Source organism: Dreissena polymorpha, chromosome 2 (assembly GCF_020536995.1).
Source record: "Dreissena polymorpha isolate Duluth1 chromosome 2, UMN_Dpol_1.0, whole genome shotgun sequence".
Taxonomy (NCBI): domain Eukaryota; kingdom Metazoa; phylum Mollusca; class Bivalvia; order Myida; family Dreissenidae; genus Dreissena; species Dreissena polymorpha.
This window is the reverse complement of record NC_068356.1, coordinates 97,981,542-98,001,990: the sequence shown is the minus strand read 5'-3', so window position 1 is coordinate 98,001,990 and position 20,449 is coordinate 97,981,542. Positions and strand designations below refer to the sequence as shown.

General features: G+C 36.0%; 1 protein-coding gene across 1 annotated transcript in view; it reads left to right on the top strand.

Moving 5' to 3' along the window:
* The window catches only part of LOC127868182 (carnitine O-palmitoyltransferase 1, liver isoform-like), a 74,741-nt gene extending 54,292 nt beyond the window's left edge, over positions 1-20,449 (top strand). Inside the window, exons 12-16 of the mRNA XM_052409835.1 lie at positions 6,581-6,652; positions 10,188-10,348; positions 11,931-12,087; positions 12,573-12,689; positions 15,817-20,449. Of these exons, the coding sequence (XP_052265795.1) occupies positions 6,581-6,652; positions 10,188-10,348; positions 11,931-12,087; positions 12,573-12,689; positions 15,817-16,008 (699 nt within the window). The 3' untranslated portion in view covers positions 16,009-20,449. The remainder of the gene's footprint in view (positions 1-6,580; positions 6,653-10,187; positions 10,349-11,930; positions 12,088-12,572; positions 12,690-15,816) is intronic.

Below are 20,449 nucleotides of genomic sequence, written 5' to 3'. Positions count from 1 at the left end.
CATGTGCTTTAATTTTGTGTTTTTCAATAAAAAAAAAAATTATTGTATGGCGGTATATAATAAAGGAATTATTTCGTTACTGTGGCGTTCCAGTGAGTTGTATCTCATTTACTGTGTAAGATTGCATTCAAGTTGCCCTGTGGGATACAACATTACTCAATAAACTGATGCGATGCAACCTTCCGGACCACCACAGTCATGTTACATTGCCTATGTCAACAGTTTTATAATCTTTTTGTATTTCATGTTAGAGAGTATGTGGTATAAAGGATCTGGCATGAGTTGTCATATCATACCATATTTTATTACGAGTTCAGGAATTTTGTTTGTAAGCAAGCCTTTGGCGAGCTCACTAACTAATTTCCTGGACGAGTTTAATAAAATATGGTATGATTAATGACACAGAGTGTCAGATCTTTTTTATGCCCCCGGATCAATAGATCGGGGGTAAATTGTTTTTGGCCTGTCTGTCTGTCATTCTGTCCCAAAACTTTAACCTTACTGTAAAGTTTTGCAATTACTTTTGAAATATTGAACATAGCAACTTGATATTTGGCATGATGTGTATCTCATTGAGCTGCACATTTTGAGTGGTGAAAGGTCAAGGTCATCCTTCAAGGTCGAGGGTCAAAAATTAAAAAACTTAATATATTAAAGTTTTGCAATAACTTTTGAAATATTGAACATAGCAACTTGATATTTGGCATGCATGTGTATCTCATGGAGCTGTACATTTTGAGTGGTGAAAGGTCAAGATCATCCTTCAAGGTCAAAGGTCAAAAATTTAAAACTTTAATAAAGTAAAGTTTTGCAATAACTTTTGAAATATTGAACATAGCAACTTGATATTTGGCATGTATGTGTATCACATTTTGAGTGGTGAACGGTCAAGGTCATCCTTCAAGGTCAAAGGTCAAATTTTTAAAACTTTATTATAGTAAAGTTTTGCATTAACTTTTGAAATATTGAACGAAGCAACTTGATATTTGGCATGTATGTGTATCTCATGGAGCTGCACATTTTGAGTGGTAAAAAGTCAAGGTCAAGGTCATCCTTCAAGGTCAAAGGTCAAAAATGTACAACTTTACTATAGTAAAGTTTTGCAATAACTTTTGAAATATTGAACATAGCAACTTGATATTTGGCATGCATGTGTATCTCATGGAGCTGCACATTTTGAGTGGGGGAAGTTCAAGGTCAAGGTCATCCTTCAAGGTCAAAGGTCGAAAAATTAAAACTTTAATAAAGTAAAGTTTTAAAATAACTTTTGAAATATTGAACTTAGCAACTTGATATTTGGCATGCATGTGTATCTCATGGAGCTGCACATTTTGAGTGGTGAAAGGTCAAGGTCATGGCCATCCTTCAAGGTCAAAGGTAAAAAAAAGCGGTGCATTAGGAGGAATTGTGTTTCTGACAAACACATCTCTTTTTCAATATTGAAGGTAGCAACTTGATATTTGGCATGCATGTGTATCTCATGGAGCTGAACATTTTGAGTGGTGAAAGGTGAAGGTCAAGGTCATCCTTCAAGGTCAAATGTCAAATATATGGCGTCTGTCCGTCCGAAAACTTTAACATTGGCCATAACTTTTTTAATATTGAAGATAGCAACTTGATAATTTGGAATGCATGTGTATCTCATGAAACTGCACATTTTGAGTGGTGGAAGTTCAAGGTCAAGGTCATCCTTCAAGGTGAAAGGTCAATTTTTATTTATTTTTTCAAAGCAGCGTTTTCATGAAGCTGCACATTTTGAGTGGTGGAAGTTCAAGGTCAAGGTCATCCTTCAAGGTCAAGGTCAACCTTCAAGGTCAAAGGTCAGAAAAATAAATTCAAAGCAGCATTATCATGAAGCTGCACATTTTGAGTGGTGGAAGTTCAAGGTCCTGTTCATCTGTCAAGGTCATCATTCAAGGTCAAAGGTCAATTATTTTTTTTTCAAAGCAGGGTTATCATGAAGCTGCATATTTTAAGTGGTGGAAGTTCAAGGTCAAGGTCATCCTTCAAGGTCAAAGGTAATAAAAATAAAATTTAAAAGCAGCGTTCTCATAAAACTGCACATTTTGAGTGGTGGAAGTTTAAGGTCAAGGTCATCCTTCAAGGTCAAAGGTCAAAATATATATATAAAAATTCAAAGAGGCGCAATATGGGGCATTGTGTTTCTGACGAACACATCTCTTGTAAGCACATGCGTTTAAATGAGCAAATTAAATAAATATTTACGCAAACATAATGACAAATCCCGAATGTTGTTTACATTTCGTGACGTCATTTGATGTTGCAACGCCCTTTCAGCAAAATAACAAAATGTGATTGGTCAATATAGGGAAAACTTAGCCAATGAAAATGCTTAAAAAGTATATTACATATGTGTAAGATAAAGATATTCGTAATGGTTATATTACATGGGAAACAGGGTATGGCATGTGATAAAAGTGTGTTTGTGGACTTGAATTTATCTGAAGAGTTAAAAGAAGATTAAAATGGCAAGGCTGTCCGAGAAGAGTTGGATGACTCAAGTAGTCAAAGACATTTACAACTTAAATTATACTTATCCTGTAATATTTTCTGTAGTTATGTTTTGAAAAATATAAATTATTTAACCAAAACCAAAGAGACTGCCATTTTTGTACATGATGATTCAGATTTATATCAGTATTATATTGTTATAATTAAATAAACCATCCTTATAAGACATTACCAAAAGTTGATTGAAATCATTTGCCTTACTCACATAAGCATGTATGTCTCTCAAACCTCTACTGCTCTAGCTCATCAAAGTTGTTGAAACAATAAAAACATCATGTTGATTGTCTGAAAAATTAGTAACATAAAGAATGTTTCTAGCTTCCGTGATCAGTTGCAAATCAACACTCAATACAATTGATACATTTTTTACATTGACTTCCTTTTTATACCCCCACAAACGAAGTTGGTCGGTCTGTCTGTCGGTCAGTATTAAGTGTCCGCTCTCTAATTTAAGTTGTGTACATCCGATCTTCACCAAACTTGGTCAGATGTTGTATCTAGATGATGTTTAGGTCATGTTTGAATATGGGTCATGCCGGGTCAAAAACTAGGTCACATGATCACTTAGTGCGTTGCGTTTTAAACATTGAGCATGGTTTTGCTCTCTAATTCAAGTAGTTTTCATCCGAGCTTCACCAAACCTATTCAGAAGTTGTATCTAGATGATGTCTAGGCCAAGTTTGAACATGGGTCATGGCACTTCAAAAACTAGGTCACAGGGTCACTTAGCGCATTTTAAACATTGAGAATGGTGGCCACTCTCTTATTCAAGTAGTTTTCATCCGATCTTCACCAAACTTGGTCAGAAGTTGTAGCTAGATGATGTCTAGGTCAAGTTTGAATATGGGTCATGCTGGGTCAAAAACTAGCTCATGGGGTCACTTAGTGCATTTTTAGCTCATCATATTTTTTGAAAAAAAATTATGAGCTCTTGTCATCACCTGAGCGTCTGCGTCAGCGTCCAGTTAAGTTTTGTGTTTAGGTTAAGTTTTGTGTTTAGGTCCACTTTTCTCATAAAGTATCAAAGCTATTGCTTTCATACTTGCAACACTTACTAACAAGCATAAGGGGACTGTGCAGGCAAAGTTATGTAACTCTGACTGGCATTTTGACAGAATTATGGCCCTTTTAATACTTAGAAAATTGAAAATTTGGTTAAGTTTTGTGTTCAGGTCCACTTCATTCCTTGAGTATCAAAGCTATTGCTTGTATACTTGCATCACTTACTAACTATCATAAGGGGACTGTGCAGGCAAAGTAATGTAACTCTGACTGGCATTTTCACAGAATTATGGCCCCTTTTATACTTAGAAAATTGAAAAAAAATAATTAAGTTTTGTGTTTAGGTTCACTTTATTCCTAAAGTATCAAAGCTATTGCTTTCATTCTTGCAACACTTACTACCTATCATAAGGGACTGTGCAGGCAAAGTTATGTAACTCTGACTGGCATTTTGACAGAATTATGGCCCTTTTTTGACCTAGTAACTTTGAATATTTGGTTAAATTTTGTGTTTAGATCCACTTTACTTCTAAAGTATCAAAGCTATTGCTTTCAATCTTCAAATACTTTCTTACTATTATGATGGTACTGTACCTGACAAGTTGAATTTGACCTTGACCTTTGAATGACATTGACTCTCAAATTCAAAGTATTAAATATTGCTAAAATTGCCATCACTTCTTTATTTTTTATGATCAGATTTGATTCATACTTTGACAAAACAACACTTACCTGACATACCACAATAGACTCCACCCAAACCATTCCCCACACACCACCCCCAATTCCCCCCTCCCACCCCGATTTTTTGTTTCCCATTTTTTTCTTATTTTTGAAAGATTATCTAATAAATGACCACACCCCACACTAAACTCCCCCTCTCAACCCCCCAACCCCCCCAGCCCCCACCCCCCCCCCAATTTTCTTTTAAAACATGGTTAACAAAACACAAATATTTTTTTTTTTAGTATGCCCCCCTTCAAAGAAGAGGGGGTATATTTTTTGCACATGTCGGTCTGTCCACCAGATGGTTTCAAGATAATAACTCAAGAAAGCTTAGGCCTAGGATCATGAAACTTCATAGGTACATTGATCATGACTGGCAGATGACCCCTATTGATTTTCAGGCCACTAGGTCAAAGGTCAAGGTCACAGTGACTCGAAACAGTAAAACGGTTTCCTGATGATAACTCAAGAATGCTTAAGCCTATGATCATGAAACTTCATAGGTTCATTGATCATGACTGGCACATGACCCCTATCAATTTTCAGGTCACTAGGTCAAAGGTCAAGGTCACAGTGACTCAAAACAGTAAAATTGTTTCCGGATGATAACTCAAGTCAAGAATGCTTAAGCCTAGGATTATAAAACTTCATAGGTACATTGATCATGACTGGCAGATGACCCCTATTGATTTTCAGGTCACTAGGTCAGAGGTCAAGGTCACAGTGACTCTAAACAGTACAATGGTTTCCGGATGATAACTCAATAATGCTTATGCCTAGGATCATGAAACTTCATAGGTACATTGATCATGACTGGAAGATGACCCCTAATTATTTTCAGGTCACTAGGTCAAAGGTCAAGGTCACAGTGACTCAACAGTAAATGATTTCCTGATGATTACTCAAGAATAATTAGGCCTAGGATCATGCAACTTCATAAGAACATTGATCATAACTGGCAGATGACCCCTATTGATTTTCAGGTCACTAGGTCAAAGGTCAAGGTCACAGTGACAAAAAAGTATTCACACAATGGCTGCCACTACAACTTATAGCCCATATGGGGGGCATGCATGTTTTACAAACAGCCCTTGTTTTATTTTTGAAAGACTGTCCAACCATCCCACCCAAGAATCTCCCCTTCCAAAAAAGAAAATTATTATTTTATTCAATTTTTTTCATTTTTGAAAGATAATGTAATAAATGACCACACACCCACACTATACACACCTCTCCACCCCCCATCCCTCCCCCTTTTTGACTGAAGTATTGAGATAGGTCCCTTCACCTTTTAAAAGAAAAATAGATGAGCCGTCTGCACATGCTAGGCAGTGCTCTTGTTTAACATTCAGCATGATGTCCGCTCTTTAATTCAAATAGTTTTCATCCGATCTTCACCAATTAGTCAGAAGTTTTATCTAGATGATCTTAAGGCCAATTTCGAACATGGGCTATGCCAGATCAAAAATTAGGTCACAGGGTCACTTTGTACATTTTACACATTCAGCATGGTGTCCGCTCTCTAATTCAAGTCACAGGTTTCATCCGATCTTCACCACACTTGGTCAGAAGAAGTATCTAGATGATGTGTAGGTCAAGTTCGAACATGGGCCATGCCGGGTCAAAAACTAGAAATTAAATCTAATCAGTTTGATGCAAGCCATAAATTCCAAACACTGTCATTTGAATTTTATTATTTTAATAATGACACAAAAATACTTGTGACATATTTGAATCCATCTGCAATAAAAATGCCAATGCATCCGTGTCCTTGAACTAAATGACGCAATTTCGCGACAGAGATTACATCATCATGAGTCACTGGCTATAGTTGGCAATTTGATTAGCATTCAGTAATCAAGTAATAGAAGGGATGTAATCGCTTGATGATATATAGTTTTGATTCTTATTCTCTACATTATGTTTATATTATATGTTGATCTCTATTATAAAATTAAATAATTAAATTGATTATTGTTTTACTTCATTCAAAGCTTGATTTAAAAAGAACTTTTAATAACGTATTTTATGAAAAAAGAGTCTGTCATTAGGATGTGGGATAAAACTTGGTATGCATGATAGGCACACATTGATCACAGAGAGTTTACTTCTATAAAATCATAATATAAGTGGAATGGCGAAATAGCTATATTTAATTTGAATACTACATGCTGCATGTAAAACTTCCCATTTCAACTTTGAAAGAACCGTCTTGTTTCCACTATTAAAAAAGCCTTAATCAATTACCTTGTGTTTGCTGTATTGATGACTCTAGATTGAAAATTGTTAGTCCTTATTTTGTAGAGATATGTTCTTTCAGGCCATAGAAGATATAGATTTACGTGTGGAGGGCTATTTCAAGTATGGGAAAGGATTTGTGAAGACTTGCAAGGTAAACTGGCTGATGTTTAGCTCCACTGGCCAAAGGCCAGCGGGGCTTATGTCATGGTCCTGTGTCCGTCGTGTGTGCGTCCGTGCGTGCGTCCGTGTGTGCGTGCGTTAACTTTTTCTTTAAACATCTTCTTGTCCTAAACTACTCGTCCAAATCTGATGAAATTTCTCAGGAATGTTCCTGTGGTGAACCTGGGGTCAAATTTGACCCTGCCCCGGGGGGTCAAACAATTGAAAATTTGCTTATATAAGGCCTATTTTGTGCAAACTTTATAAATCTTCTTGTCCATAACCATTAGGCCTAGGGCTACCAAATTTGGTATGTATTGACATCTTATAGTCCTCTACCAAGTTTGTTCAAATTATGCCCCTGAGGTCAAATTTGACCCTACCCCAGGGGGTCAAAAAATTGAACATTTGCTTATATAAGGCCTATTTTGTGCAAACTTTAAAAATCTTCTTGTCCGTAACCATTGGGCCTAGGGCTACCAAATTTGCTATGTAGTGACATCTTATAGTCCTCTTCCAAGTTTGTTCAAATTATGCCCCTGGGGTTAAATTTTACCCTGCCCCGGGGGGTCAAACATTGAAAATTTGCTTATATAAGGCCTATTTGTGCAAACTTTAAAAATCTTCTTGTCCATAACCGTATGGCATAGGGCTACAAAATTCGGTATGTAGTGACATCTTATTGTCCTCTACCAAGTTTGTTCAAATTATGCCCCTGGGGTCAAATTTGACCCTGCCCCGGGGGGTTAAAAAATTGAAAATTTGCTGATATAAGGCCTATTTTGTGCAAGCTTTAAAAATCTTCTTGTCCATAACCATTAGGCCTAGGGCTACCAAATTTGGTATGTAGTGACATCTTATAGTCCTCTACCAAGTTTGTTCAAATTATGCCCCTGGTGTCAAATTTGACCCTGCCCCGGGGGGTCAAAAAATTGAAAATTTGCTTATATAAGGCCTATTTTGTGCAAACTTTATAAATCTTCTTGTCCATAACCATTAGGCCTAGGGCTACCAAATTTGGTATGTATTGACATCTTATAGTCCTCTACCAAGTTTGTTCAAATTATGCCCCTGAGGTCAAATTTGACCCTACCCCAGGGGGTCAAAAAATTGAAAATTTGCTTATATAAGGCCTATTTTGTGCAAACTTTAAAAATCTTCTTTTCCATAACCATTGGGCCAAGGGCTACCAAATTTGCTATGTAGTGACATCTTATAGTCCTCTACCAAGTTTGTTCAAATTATGCCCCTGGGGTCAAATTTGACCCTGCCCCAGGGGGTTAAAAAATTGAAAATTTGCTGATATAAGGCCTATTTTGTGCAAACTTTAAAAATCTTCTTGTCCATAACCATTGGGCTTAGGGCTACCAAATTTTGTATGTAGTGACATATTATTGTCCTCTATCAAGTTTGTTCAAATTATGCCCCTGTGGTCTGATTTGACCCTGCCCCGGGAGGTCAAAAAATTGAACATTTGCTTATATAAGGCCTATTTTGTGTAAACTTTAAAAATCTTCTTGTCCATAACCATTGGGCCAAGGGCTACCAAATTTGGTATGTAGTGACATCTTATAGTCCTCTACCAAGTTTGTTCAAATTATGCCCCTGGGGTCAAATTTGACCCTGCCCCAGGGGGTCAAAAAATTGAAAATTTGCTTATATAAGGCCTATTTTGTGAAAACTTAAAAAATCTTCTCGTCCATAACCATTGGGCCTAGGGCTACCAAATTTGGTATGTAGTGACATCTAATAGTCCTCTACCAAGTTTGTTCAAATTATGCCCCTGGGGTCAAATTTGACCCTGCCCTGGGGGGTCAAAAAATCGAAAATTTGCTTATATAAGGCCTATTTTGTGCATCTTTAGAGGACTATAAGATGTCATTACATACCAAATTTGGTAGCCCTATGCCATACAGTTATGGACAAGAAGATTCATTGTTCCATTTGTGAATAGTGACTGATCATGAATTGTTGAAATGATTGTCAATTGCTAAACAATCCATATATATTTCTGACCATTTTATAATTTTCTTAATACAAGTTATGAATTGATCTTAGAAGTCAAATGTATTACTTTATTAAATACATTTATAAATATAAAGAAATAATCTTTAAATTATCATAATATTCTCAGGCCTGTTGGTCTTAGGGATGTGTGGGTTGATGAGCAATTTCTCCTTTTATCACAATTATTTCTACCCTACCTGATCATTTCCTTCATATTCCATTTTAATTCAATTGACGTCTGCAACCTCTTTCAAATTGGGAAAGTCCAAAATGTGTTGTTTGGTAAAGGGTTAAGGCATTTTGATTCCTATGGGTCTTGTGAATCTGTTTCAAATAAAATGCGTAGATTTGATCTTCAGCGTCAAAAATATGTGAAATAGAAAGAACGACAATATCTTTTGGAGAGATAAATGTACCTACGTTATAAGCAAAGGACCTGTGCAACAATTCCCGGGCTTTTTTGTCTGTTTAGTTAACACGGTAGTAACTTTTTCCATATATAGAAATGCTCACCCTTCCAACTTTATGCGCCCAGTGGGACGAGGGATAGAAAGAGAAAGTCACATGCTTGAATACATTTCAACCCATGCGCATTACACGTTTTTTTTCGCAAAGAAAAAACAGTGGAGCGATATAGGGCCATCATGGCCCCCTTGTTTACTTTTAAAAGAAAAAGAAAGCTGTATATAGCGTCCTGTCGACATCCATGCTAGGTCCAAAGCTTTTTGATAATCTAGTTCTCAGGAATGGCTTGAGGGATTTCAATCAAACTTACAACATGTATTCCCCATATTAAACAATTCTTTGCCATCAATAACTTGAAAGCAAATAGAGAAACTGTAATGAAACTGTATATATGGGATTCTCATTTCCAGGGATTGAAATGGGATGGGTGAGATCAAGGTAAAGGTCACTGTTACTAAATTTAGAAAAAAACGGTTACAGCTTAATGTCAATAATTTACCTAATGTGATGTAAGTCTACATACATTGTACAACAACTTCATTTTTGTTTGCATCTGAGGCACATTGTGTCAAGGTCAACTGTCAAGGTCACTGTAAGTTAATATAGTAGAATGGTTTGCACTCTAAATCATGGTTAAGGTGTGTGTAGGATGTTTTGCAAATTAGAAAAATACTAAATAACGTACTTAATATTAAATAGTTTTATTGAGAAAAAAGCTCCACTGACATAAACAAGAATAGTCAAGTGCGCTGTGCTCCGACATCACATGTTTTCATAATTCATAACATGTTTTTTTTATATCATGTTCCCATGTCAGTCCTGATGATGACCATTATGTTTTACACATCCTGTAATCAGGTAAGTCCTGATGCCATCAATATGCTTTGCATATCCTGTTAACAGGTTAAGCATGATGCAAACCTACATGTTCGCTTTACCTTGTGTTGAGATCATTCCTGATGCGATCAGTCAAAATTTTCACCATAATGTGTTCATATTCTGTTGCAATGTCAGTCCAAATGCGCACTATTATGTTTTACATATCCTAAAACCAGGTCAGTCCAGATGCATACATCCAGATGGCTCTGCAGGTGACCTATTTTAAGAACGCCAAGGAACACTGTCTCACGTATGAATCCTCAATGACGCGTCTCTACCTTCAGGGTCGTACAGAGACTGTACGGTCACTGACAATGGAGGCCTCAAAGTTCGTAAGGTGAGAGATTTTAGGAGTGTTATTAATAGTTCTCCAGTGATACAGAGAAGGCAACATACTGCAGTTGCACTGTGTGTCAGTACGTCTATTGATCTGGACGTCTGTGCAAAGTTTCCTGTCTCACCTGTAATTATGCAAAATATTGACGAGTTTTGAAATTACATTGCACAAGTGTCCACAAAAAAAAACTTGACAATTTGTGTATAATACCATTGTGCCTTAGTTAAAGGTCAATGTCACACTTAGAGGTCAAAGGTCTAATTGCACGTGTCAGTCATAATTTTGCCATAAAAGGATGCATTTTGAAATAACTTTGCACAAATTTTCACCATCATAAGACAAAGTATTGCATGTAACACCTGTCTCTAAACTTCAAAGGTCAAGTCCAAGCTTAGAGATCAAAGGTCAGATTTTGCTGTTAAACAGCTTGAATATTCCTGTCACATAACTTTTCCATATATTTATTTATTTTGAAATTAATTAGCACAAATGTAAAAACCATCAATAGACGATTGACATGTAACAAACGTCTCCCAACCTCAACTGTTAAGGTAAAAATTAGAGGCTTTAAGTTAAATTTGTTTACATAAAACAGCCTGAACAGTTCCTGACTCAGTTATATTTTGTTGTTGCATAATTTGGCTCAAATGCAATCCAGCATAAGACATGTTCCATTTAAACCTGTCTTGCTGTCTGCAAGGTCAATGTCTTACTTAGATTTCATGGTAAGTACGTCATACATCATGCTATAATAAATAATGAACAACTAATGAGCACCATGAGGAGACGGCATGTTGTGGGTAAAACCTGTCTGCCTTTCTCAGGATCACATGTAGAGGCCAAAGGTCAAATTTTGCCAAAAATGGCTTGTCAGAGTTACAACAAATGATAACCTTGCGGAGACTCAGTGTCTAGTGTATCACACCTGACATTACTGGTACCTTAATTGTTAAGGTCACAATTAGAGGTCAAAAGTAAAATTAGGCAATAAACAGTTTTTTTACATAAGTGGAGTTTTTAGACAAAAGTTCAATATAATGTTTTAGATGTTTGAAAAATGTTTCAAAATAAATACTGTTGAAGGTGTAATAACCATTTTTATATTTCATATTTTGTAAAGAGCAGTCCAATTTTATGTAGTTTTATCAGTAATACTTGAGATATTTTTTATCAATTTATCAATGATATAAAGAATAATAGGTTAGTGTTGATTATAGATCAAGTTTATCATGCGAGGCTTAGAAAACAAAAAGCATGAACCTTGGCAAGTGCTTTTTTGTTTTTGTGCCGAGCATGATAAACCTGATCAATAATCAACACTAATATATTATTCTATTTATCCCACTTTTTATTCAGTAAACCTTTTTATATAAACAAAATTAGTTTAACTGGATAATTTCCCTGGATTAATGGCGTCATTTTGTAAAAAAAATGACGTCATTTTGTGCCGTGGTTTATAGCAGAAATTTAATCAACGGGGCTTTAATCAACTGAATTTGCTGTAAAAGTTGGATCAATTTTTTCAAAATAATGTGAAATCATTCTTAATATTCCCTATTGTCTTTGTGCATGTCTTTAACAGGGCGTTTGTGGATAAGACGGTTTCCCGTGCAGACAAGATCCGCCTGCTCCAGGAGGCCTGTGAGGCTCACGCCAGGCAGTACAAGGACTGTATGAGCGGGCGTGGCATCGACAGGCACCTGTTTGCCCTCTACGTCGTCAGCAAGGGACTAGAATATGTAGGTTTGATTGTTGAACACATTCCAGCTATACAGCATGGGAACTCGACTATGTATGTTTGATTGTCCTACACTCATGCATTTTGTACACTTAAACATTTCAGCTGTATAGCATGGGACTTGACTACGATTTTTTTAGCACACTTACAGATTAATGCAGGTAGCAAAAGCGTGGAATATATTTTAATTTGTGTATTCTTAGGCAGTAATTTATATAATTATTTCTATTAAGGCGCACATGTTTTGTTTTTTATAAAAACTGATTTAATGTTCTTAAGAAATATGTAAGAAGAAATGGAAGGTGACACTGGGCAACAAGCCTATGGCCTCTTCCATATGTAGTGGGCTGCTAAATTGTCTGAGGTGTCCTCTATACAAACAGTCCTGAAAAATAAGGGTAGGCAACTTTGTCATTACTGGCATATTTCTATGTCAAATTCAATAGTTTCACATTGAACCCTTCATATATATGTTGGTGTTCCCAGGACTGTGAGTTCTTGAAGAAGTGCCTCAGCATTCCGTGGACACTGTCTACCAGTCAGTCACCACAGCAGCAGCTGCTCAACTCACCAAGCTGTGATTTACCTGAGTACAGAGACAAGGTAGGAACTCACAAGCTGTGATCTAGCTGTGATTAACTTGAGTACAGAGACAAGGTAGGAAACTTACCGAGCTGTGATTTATCTGAGTACAGAGACAGGTAGGAAACTCACCGAGCTGTGATTTACCGGAGTACAGAGACAGGGTAGGAAACTCACCGATCTGTGATTTACCGGAGTACAGAGACAGATAGGAAACTCACCGAGCTGTGATTTACCAAATTACAGAGACAGGGTAGGAAATTGACCGAGCTGTGATTTACCGGAGTACAAAGACAGGTAGGAAACTCACTGAGTTGTGATTTACCGGAGTACAGAAACAATGTAGGAAACTCACGAGCTGTGATTTACCGGAGTACAGAGACAAGGTAGGAAACTCACCAAGCTGTGATTTACCGGAGTACTGAAACACGGTAGGAAACTCACCGAGCTGTGATTTACCGGAGTACAGAGACAGGGTAGGAAACTCACTGAGCTGTGATTTACTGGAGTACAGAGACAAGGTAGGAAACTCACCGAGCTGTGATTTACCGGAGTACAGAGACAGGGTAGGAAACTCACTGAGCTGTGATTTACTGGAGTACAGAGACAAGGTAGGAAACTCACCGAGCTGTGATTTACCGGAGTACAGAGACAGGTAGGAAACTCACCGAGCTGTGATTTACCGGAGTACAGAGACAGGTAGGAAACTCACCGAGCTGTGATTTACCGGAGTACAGAGACAGGGTAGGAAACTCACCGAGCTGTGATTTACCGGAGTACAGAGACAGGTAGTAAACTCACCGAGCTGGGATTTAATGGAGTACAGAGACAAGGTAGAAAACTCACGAGCTGTGATTTACCGGAGTACAGACACAAGGTAGGAAACTCACCGAGGTGTGATTTACCAGAGTACAGAGACCAGGAAGAAAACTCACCAAGCTGTGATTTACCCGAGTACAGAGACAAGGTAGGAAACTCACCGAGCTGTGATTTACCCGAGTACAGAGACAAGGTAGGAAACTCACCGAGCTGTGATTTACCCGAGTACAGAGACAAGGTAGGAAACTTACCGAGCTGTGATTTACCCGAGTACAGAGACAAGGTAGGAAACTCAACGAGCTGTGATTTACCCGAGTACAGAGACAAGGTAGGAAACTCACCAAGCTGTGATTTACCCGAGTACAGAGACAAGGTAGGAAAGGTCAAGAATGTTACAGATATGAGGCGCGCTCAGGGAAAACTGGACGTAACTTGTGTGTATACATTTTCCGCCTAAACAGGATTTTAGCTATGAAGTATCTTCTTTTGAACAAAAAATACAATAGCAGCAACTGTCATCTCTGACATAAGGGTCAAACAAAGTTATTGATAAAGTAAAGTTCTCAGGAAACTGGGCTTAATGCATGTGCATAAAATATTGTCTCAGATTGTGCAGGCCACACAGGCTAATCTAGGGCCACATTTTACGATTAAACAGGATTTTTTGCCAAGAAGACATTCCTTGAAATGAGAAAAAAACATAAATGTGGAAAGTTTCGTCTCTGATAAGCCTGTGGGGAGTGCACATGCTAATCTGGGGTGACACTTTACGCACATGCATTTATCCCAGTTTTCTCTGAACTAGACTCATATTGTTAAGTCAAGCAATCGTGATATTATGGACATTATTATCCCCACGCTTTTTGAAAAAAAGGTGGGGATATTGTGGTTATCTCCGCCGTCCGTCCGTCCGTCCGTCTGTCTGTCCGTCCGTCCTGGCCACTATCTCCTCCTACACTAAAAGCACTAGAACCTTGAAACTTACACACATGGTAGCTATGAGCATATGTGCGACCCTGCACTATTTGGAATTTTGATCTGACCCCTGGGTCAAAAGTTATAGCGGTTGGGGTGGGGCCGCGTCAGAAATTATCACTCATTTTTTTAGGTTATTTTACATTTACTTCTTTATTTCTACACCGATTTACTTCAAATTGATACTGGACCTCTCTTATGACATTACGGTCAATCTCAACCATGCATGGCCCCATTCCCAACCCTGGGGCGCCCCGCCCACATAGGCCACACCCACCAAAAATTTCCATTTACTATAATTTTTTCATTTCTACACGGATTCACTTCAAATTGATACTGAACTTTTGTTATGACATTAGGGTCAATCTCAACTATGCATGGCCCCAATCCCAACCCTGGGGCGCCCGCCCACATAGGCCACACCCACCAAAAAATTCCATTTACTATAAAAAAATTTTAGGTTATTTTACATTAACTTCTTCATTTCTACACTGATTCACTTCAAATTGATACTGAACCTCTCTTATGACAAAACGGTCAAACTCAACTATGCATGGCCCCGTTGCCAACCCTGGGGCACCACGCCCACATAGACCACACCCGCCCAAAATTGCCTTTTACTATAATTTCTTCATTAAAACACTGATTCACTTCAAATTGATACTGAACCTCTCTTATGACAATACGGTCAATCTTAACTATGCATGGCCCCATTACCAACCCTGGGGCACCCCGCCCACATAGGCCACACCCTCCCAAAATTGCCTTTTACTATAACTTCTTTATTTTTACACCCATTCACTTCTAATTGATACTGAACTTCTCTTATGACAATACAGTCAATCTCAACTATGCATGGCCCCATGATCAACTCTGGGGCGCCCTTGGGTCAAACATGCGGCGTGGGGATACGCGTCGGCCTCTGCCGCGCCATTTCTAGTTTGCTTTTGATTTGTAAGTCGTCTGTTAAGTAAAAGATGTATGAGATGCTTTTCATTCAGTTTCTATCTGTCATGAATAGTTTTCTATTTGTGACCCGTGATTTATTCCACAATACGTATACCTCAACTTTGATTTATTCTTACGAGTTATTCTTCTATTCATACAGCTTCTGATTTATTCTTAAATCCCCCATCAACTGTAATAACACCATAGCAGTATGTAAAAGTGAGCTTTCCTTTATTTTCACATCAACAAATATTTATTGTACTTAATGTGAACATCAATTACGATTATTTGCCTGAATGGGCGTATGTAATATGATTTAATCTCATGAATAAGTGAATCAATTTTGTTTTATTTGCTTTAAATCGCGCTTTAACTGTAATTTATTTCTTCAATTCTCTTCCGACAGACCAGTCCAGGAGGTGGTTTCGGCCCAGTTTCCGATGATGGTTATGGTGTGGCGTACATGATTCCTGGAGATTTCAAGTTCTTCTTCCATGTGTCTTCTAAAAAATCGTCCAAAAAGACAGACTCAAGCTTGTTCATGAGCCAGCTATTTGAAACACTCGACCAAATGAAAGAACTCTTCGAGGGAAAATGAATTCAAATGATCGAGTTATTATCGGCAAAAGTAGAAAATTCCAAAATATATTTAAACTTCATAATTTTTACTACGCTTAATATTGTGAAAATTCATGCACTTAAAATCAGTATTTATATTGAAAAACATTACTACCTGATTACCGAATTTGTATCATACACCAGTGAAAAATTTAATTCATATTGCTACTAGTTAAACTTAAGGCATTGTGGTTGTAAACTGTTTTAAAATTGAGTTTTGATCAAATTTCTTCAAAAAAATCTCCAGTATGTGTTCTAAAAGCAAGGGCATGATGATAATAAAACTGTGTTGTTTAAAGTTATATAAAAGTGATTTCTTAGGTTTATGCAGTTTATCCAATTAAACAATAAAATGCTTAAACTTTGGTGTATGAGCAGTCTGAGATGCAAAGGTTGTTTGGAACAGTTACCTTGTACTCAAATTATTATGATACAAAATTGTGCCTTGTTTCGAACAGTATTGAGATCCCAAAGTTATTCCAGAAGGGTTTTTACAAATTATAAAAATATATATAGACTGAAGAAGGCATTCATTTTGTTTGATATCTATCCAATATTTTGAGCATGTGTATTTGAACTAGGTGGATACAAATAATAGCAAACTTTGTTGGTGTTTTTGGGGTGTATTGTTTTTTTGGCATGTGTAAGTTTGTTTTCTTATTTTGTTAATGTCCCCCACCACTATAGTGGGGGACATATTGTTTTTACCCTGTCTGTTGCTTTGTTTGCGCCAACTTAAACATTTCCCATAACTTTTGCAATATTGAAGATGGTAACTTCATATTTGGCATGTATGTGTATCTCATGGAGCTGCACATTTTGAGTGGTGAAAGGTCAAGGTCATCCTTCAAGGTCAAAGGTCAACAAAAAATAAATACTTTGAAGATTCATCCCAATAATATCTTGGACGAGTTCGAAAATAATGCTGGTTGGTTGAAAAACATGGCCGCCAGAAGGCGGGGCATTTTTCGATATATGGCTTTAGTAAAACCTTGTTAACACTCTAGAGGCCACATATACATGGGCTTCTTATGCTTCTCAGGGGTTTTGCTGTTTTAACCCATTTATGCCTAATGGACTCTCCCATCCTTCTAAATTGATCAATTTATTTCCAAAATTAGGGGTGTCTAATATATTAATTCTATATTTAGAATATTTCTAACAGAAATTCCATCAAGCAAACAGTGCAGACCCTAATGAGACGCCACATCATGTGGCGTCTCATCAGGGTCTACGCTGTTTGCCAAGGCCTTTTTTCTAGACATTACGCATAAATGGGTTAATGTCTAGATAAAATGAAGGAGTTACAGATGTGACCATTTTTGGCATAAGAATGTTTGTTTTTCCACTATAGAATATATATTTCCAAAATTGTTTAACTTCTCTTAAATTGTTGGGTGAATATTGCACATACTGTTGGATGGCCTAAATGTTTAGATGATTGTACAGATGGAATTGGGTCTGCAACAAGTTTTTGCAGAATTATGGCCATTTGTCTGTTTTATACTTAAGAACAGTGCCAACATTCCGTTTTCAACTCCTATTTAACAGCATGGTAGATTGCACCAAAGTTTTAGCAGCTGAATGACTTTGATGTGTAGATGATCGTTGAGAAAGAACTGATTGCTGTCCAACTGAATGACTTTGATGTGTGGATGATCGTTGAGAAAGAACTGATTGCTGTCCAACTTAATGACTTTGATGTGTAGATGATCGTTGAGAAAGAACTGATTGCTGTCCAAGTTGAGAAAGAACTGATTGCTGTCCAAGTTGAGAAAGAAGTGATTGCTGTCCAAGTTGAGAAAGAACTGATTGCTGTCCAAGTTGAGAAAGAACTGATTGCTGTCCAAGCTTTATCAGGATTATGCCCAGCGTGTATGTTTGCCAACTGATGAACAAATACTTGGGTTCCCACTCAGTAGTAAAGTGAAAATGGCTATGTGCAAACAGCATAAAACCAGAACAGCCTGCAAGTTACTTGCAGTCTGTTCAGGTTGTATGCTGTTTGCTGCTCATTATTATCCAAGGGTTGGAAATGAAGCTTTTAAAACTTGAATTTTTGTAATAAAGTTATATAATTAAATTTAACTTTCTATGGGACTACAAATGGGTCAAAATACGTATCTAAAGTGGTAAATGGTTAATTTGTCTGTATCCAATAAGTGTCTGGGGCCATCAATGTCAGTTACACATTTCTAGTGTAAGAATGATATTATGATATACTCACATGACTTATAATGCTCTATTTACATGCTTTTACATTTGACAATCATCAGTTTTTTAAGTCATTAGGCTGTGTTTTTTTCCTTTTTCTCATTTTGATGAGTTTACTTTATTGTGCTTTGTTAAATGCTCTTTGTTTGTTGTTTTGATTTTAAGTTAGTGTCTTATTTGATTTCTTTTTAGTTTTACTTGCTTATTTTTTATTTTTACCCCTTAGATTTACCCAAAAAGTAATTATTATGAGCACATTGAACATACATATGACACATGGTATGAATGTGATTAATACATTGAGCATACATATGACACATGGTATGAATGTGATTAATACATTGAACATACATATGACACATGGTATGAATGTGATTAATACATTGAACATACATATGACACATGGTATGAATGTGATTAATACATTGAACATACATATGACACATGGTATGAATGTGATTAATACATTGAACATACATATGACACATGGTATGAATGTGATTAATACATTGAACATACATATGACACATGGTATGAATGTGATTAATACATTGAACATACATATGACACATGGTATGAATGTGATTAATACATTGAACATACATATGAAACATGGTATGAATGTGATTAATACATATTTCTTCTAAAATGATAATGTTCAAGTCATGAATGTCATATTTTAACATTTCTGCACTTTTTATTGTATTACAATTTTGCAGTACATACAAAATATTAAGACTGTATGTGATTAGGAGACAAAGGAAAGATAAGAATACATAATGAAAGACGATGAAATATTTAACTGTAGTTCGTTCTACTAATGTTTATTCACAGCAAAAATAATATCATGCAATATTCAACTTTTGTTCACATTTTATATAGTATTTAGTATTTTTATGTTAAATTTTGTTTTATTTTTTAGTGAGATTTAAATGTTTACTTTTAAAGTTGTACAGGTTAAGGAAATTGCCTTATGTGTATTTCATATTATTTTAATTTTATAAAAGATTTTTTTTTAATGTTATGTTTAAAAATCCGGGTTTGTAAATAAGAATTAATAAAGTCTGAGTGAACAGATAATTTTGAAATTTTATTCCTAATCCTTGTGTATTATTATTGTATTGGATTAATTTTGGAAAATATACCTAATGTATTGTGGGGCTCATTTATTTGTTGAGTGTATAATAACAGTTTGCATCCTCCTAGTTACGTGAGATATAAAGCTGAAATTTGGAACATTCTCATTAAAAGGGTGCTTCTTTATTACAGTGCTGTTATTTATAGAATTTTATGTCATCAATTTGTATTGATATTGCAACTTCAAAAATTTTCATTTACTTATTTTTTTGTTAGATATTGAACATTGAACATGAAAAAACAGTTTAATCTCCAATTGCATAAAGTATACATGTGGTTTGTTTAAAAGTAAGTAGAATGTTTTGTCAGTTTTTTTATTATTTAAATTATTTCTTTACATTGATTCTACTGGGTGCATTAACTTATTTGCACAAATGGAAAATAATGGTTCATGTATTGTTATAGTTGTTACAAAAACGCTACTGTGAACTTTTTTGTATGATATACAGATATTGTTTCATTTGTTTAATTGTAATCATTGTAATATACATAATGGATTTTGCTATATAGCTTGAACAAACAAACTGTTGTGAACAATTTTATGTAGGATCTCATCATATTATTGTTTACTTTTGAACAGGGAAATTTAAAAGTATATGTAAACGTTTCATTTGTGTTGATTGCTGAATGAACATTATTAATGGGAAAATCAAAGCCCACTATGTAAAATCAAAAGTAACTGATGCCCAGAATAGGGATACAATATGTTTTATATATAACATGATTGTAGTTTTATTGCCCATTGTTTTCAATGCAGTTCATCAATTTTTTGACGAATTTGCTCAATGCATTTTTCTGTAACCAAGTATTTTAAGGTTGTAATTTGGTTTAACAATTTAATTGTGATTTTAAATGTATTGTTATTATTTTTAAATGAAGTAATCATGCATAAGACTTTAGTTTTCATAATGATAGTATTTATGGAAAGCAAATTATAGAATGTATTAAAGAGAAGTCTAGCTAGATCATTATTAATCTAAGTCATCAATGCGGTTGTTTTACAGGTACTGTACTCGCAGATTCAGCATTATGGCAATTTCCCTTTGTCAATAAAATGTTTTTACACCATG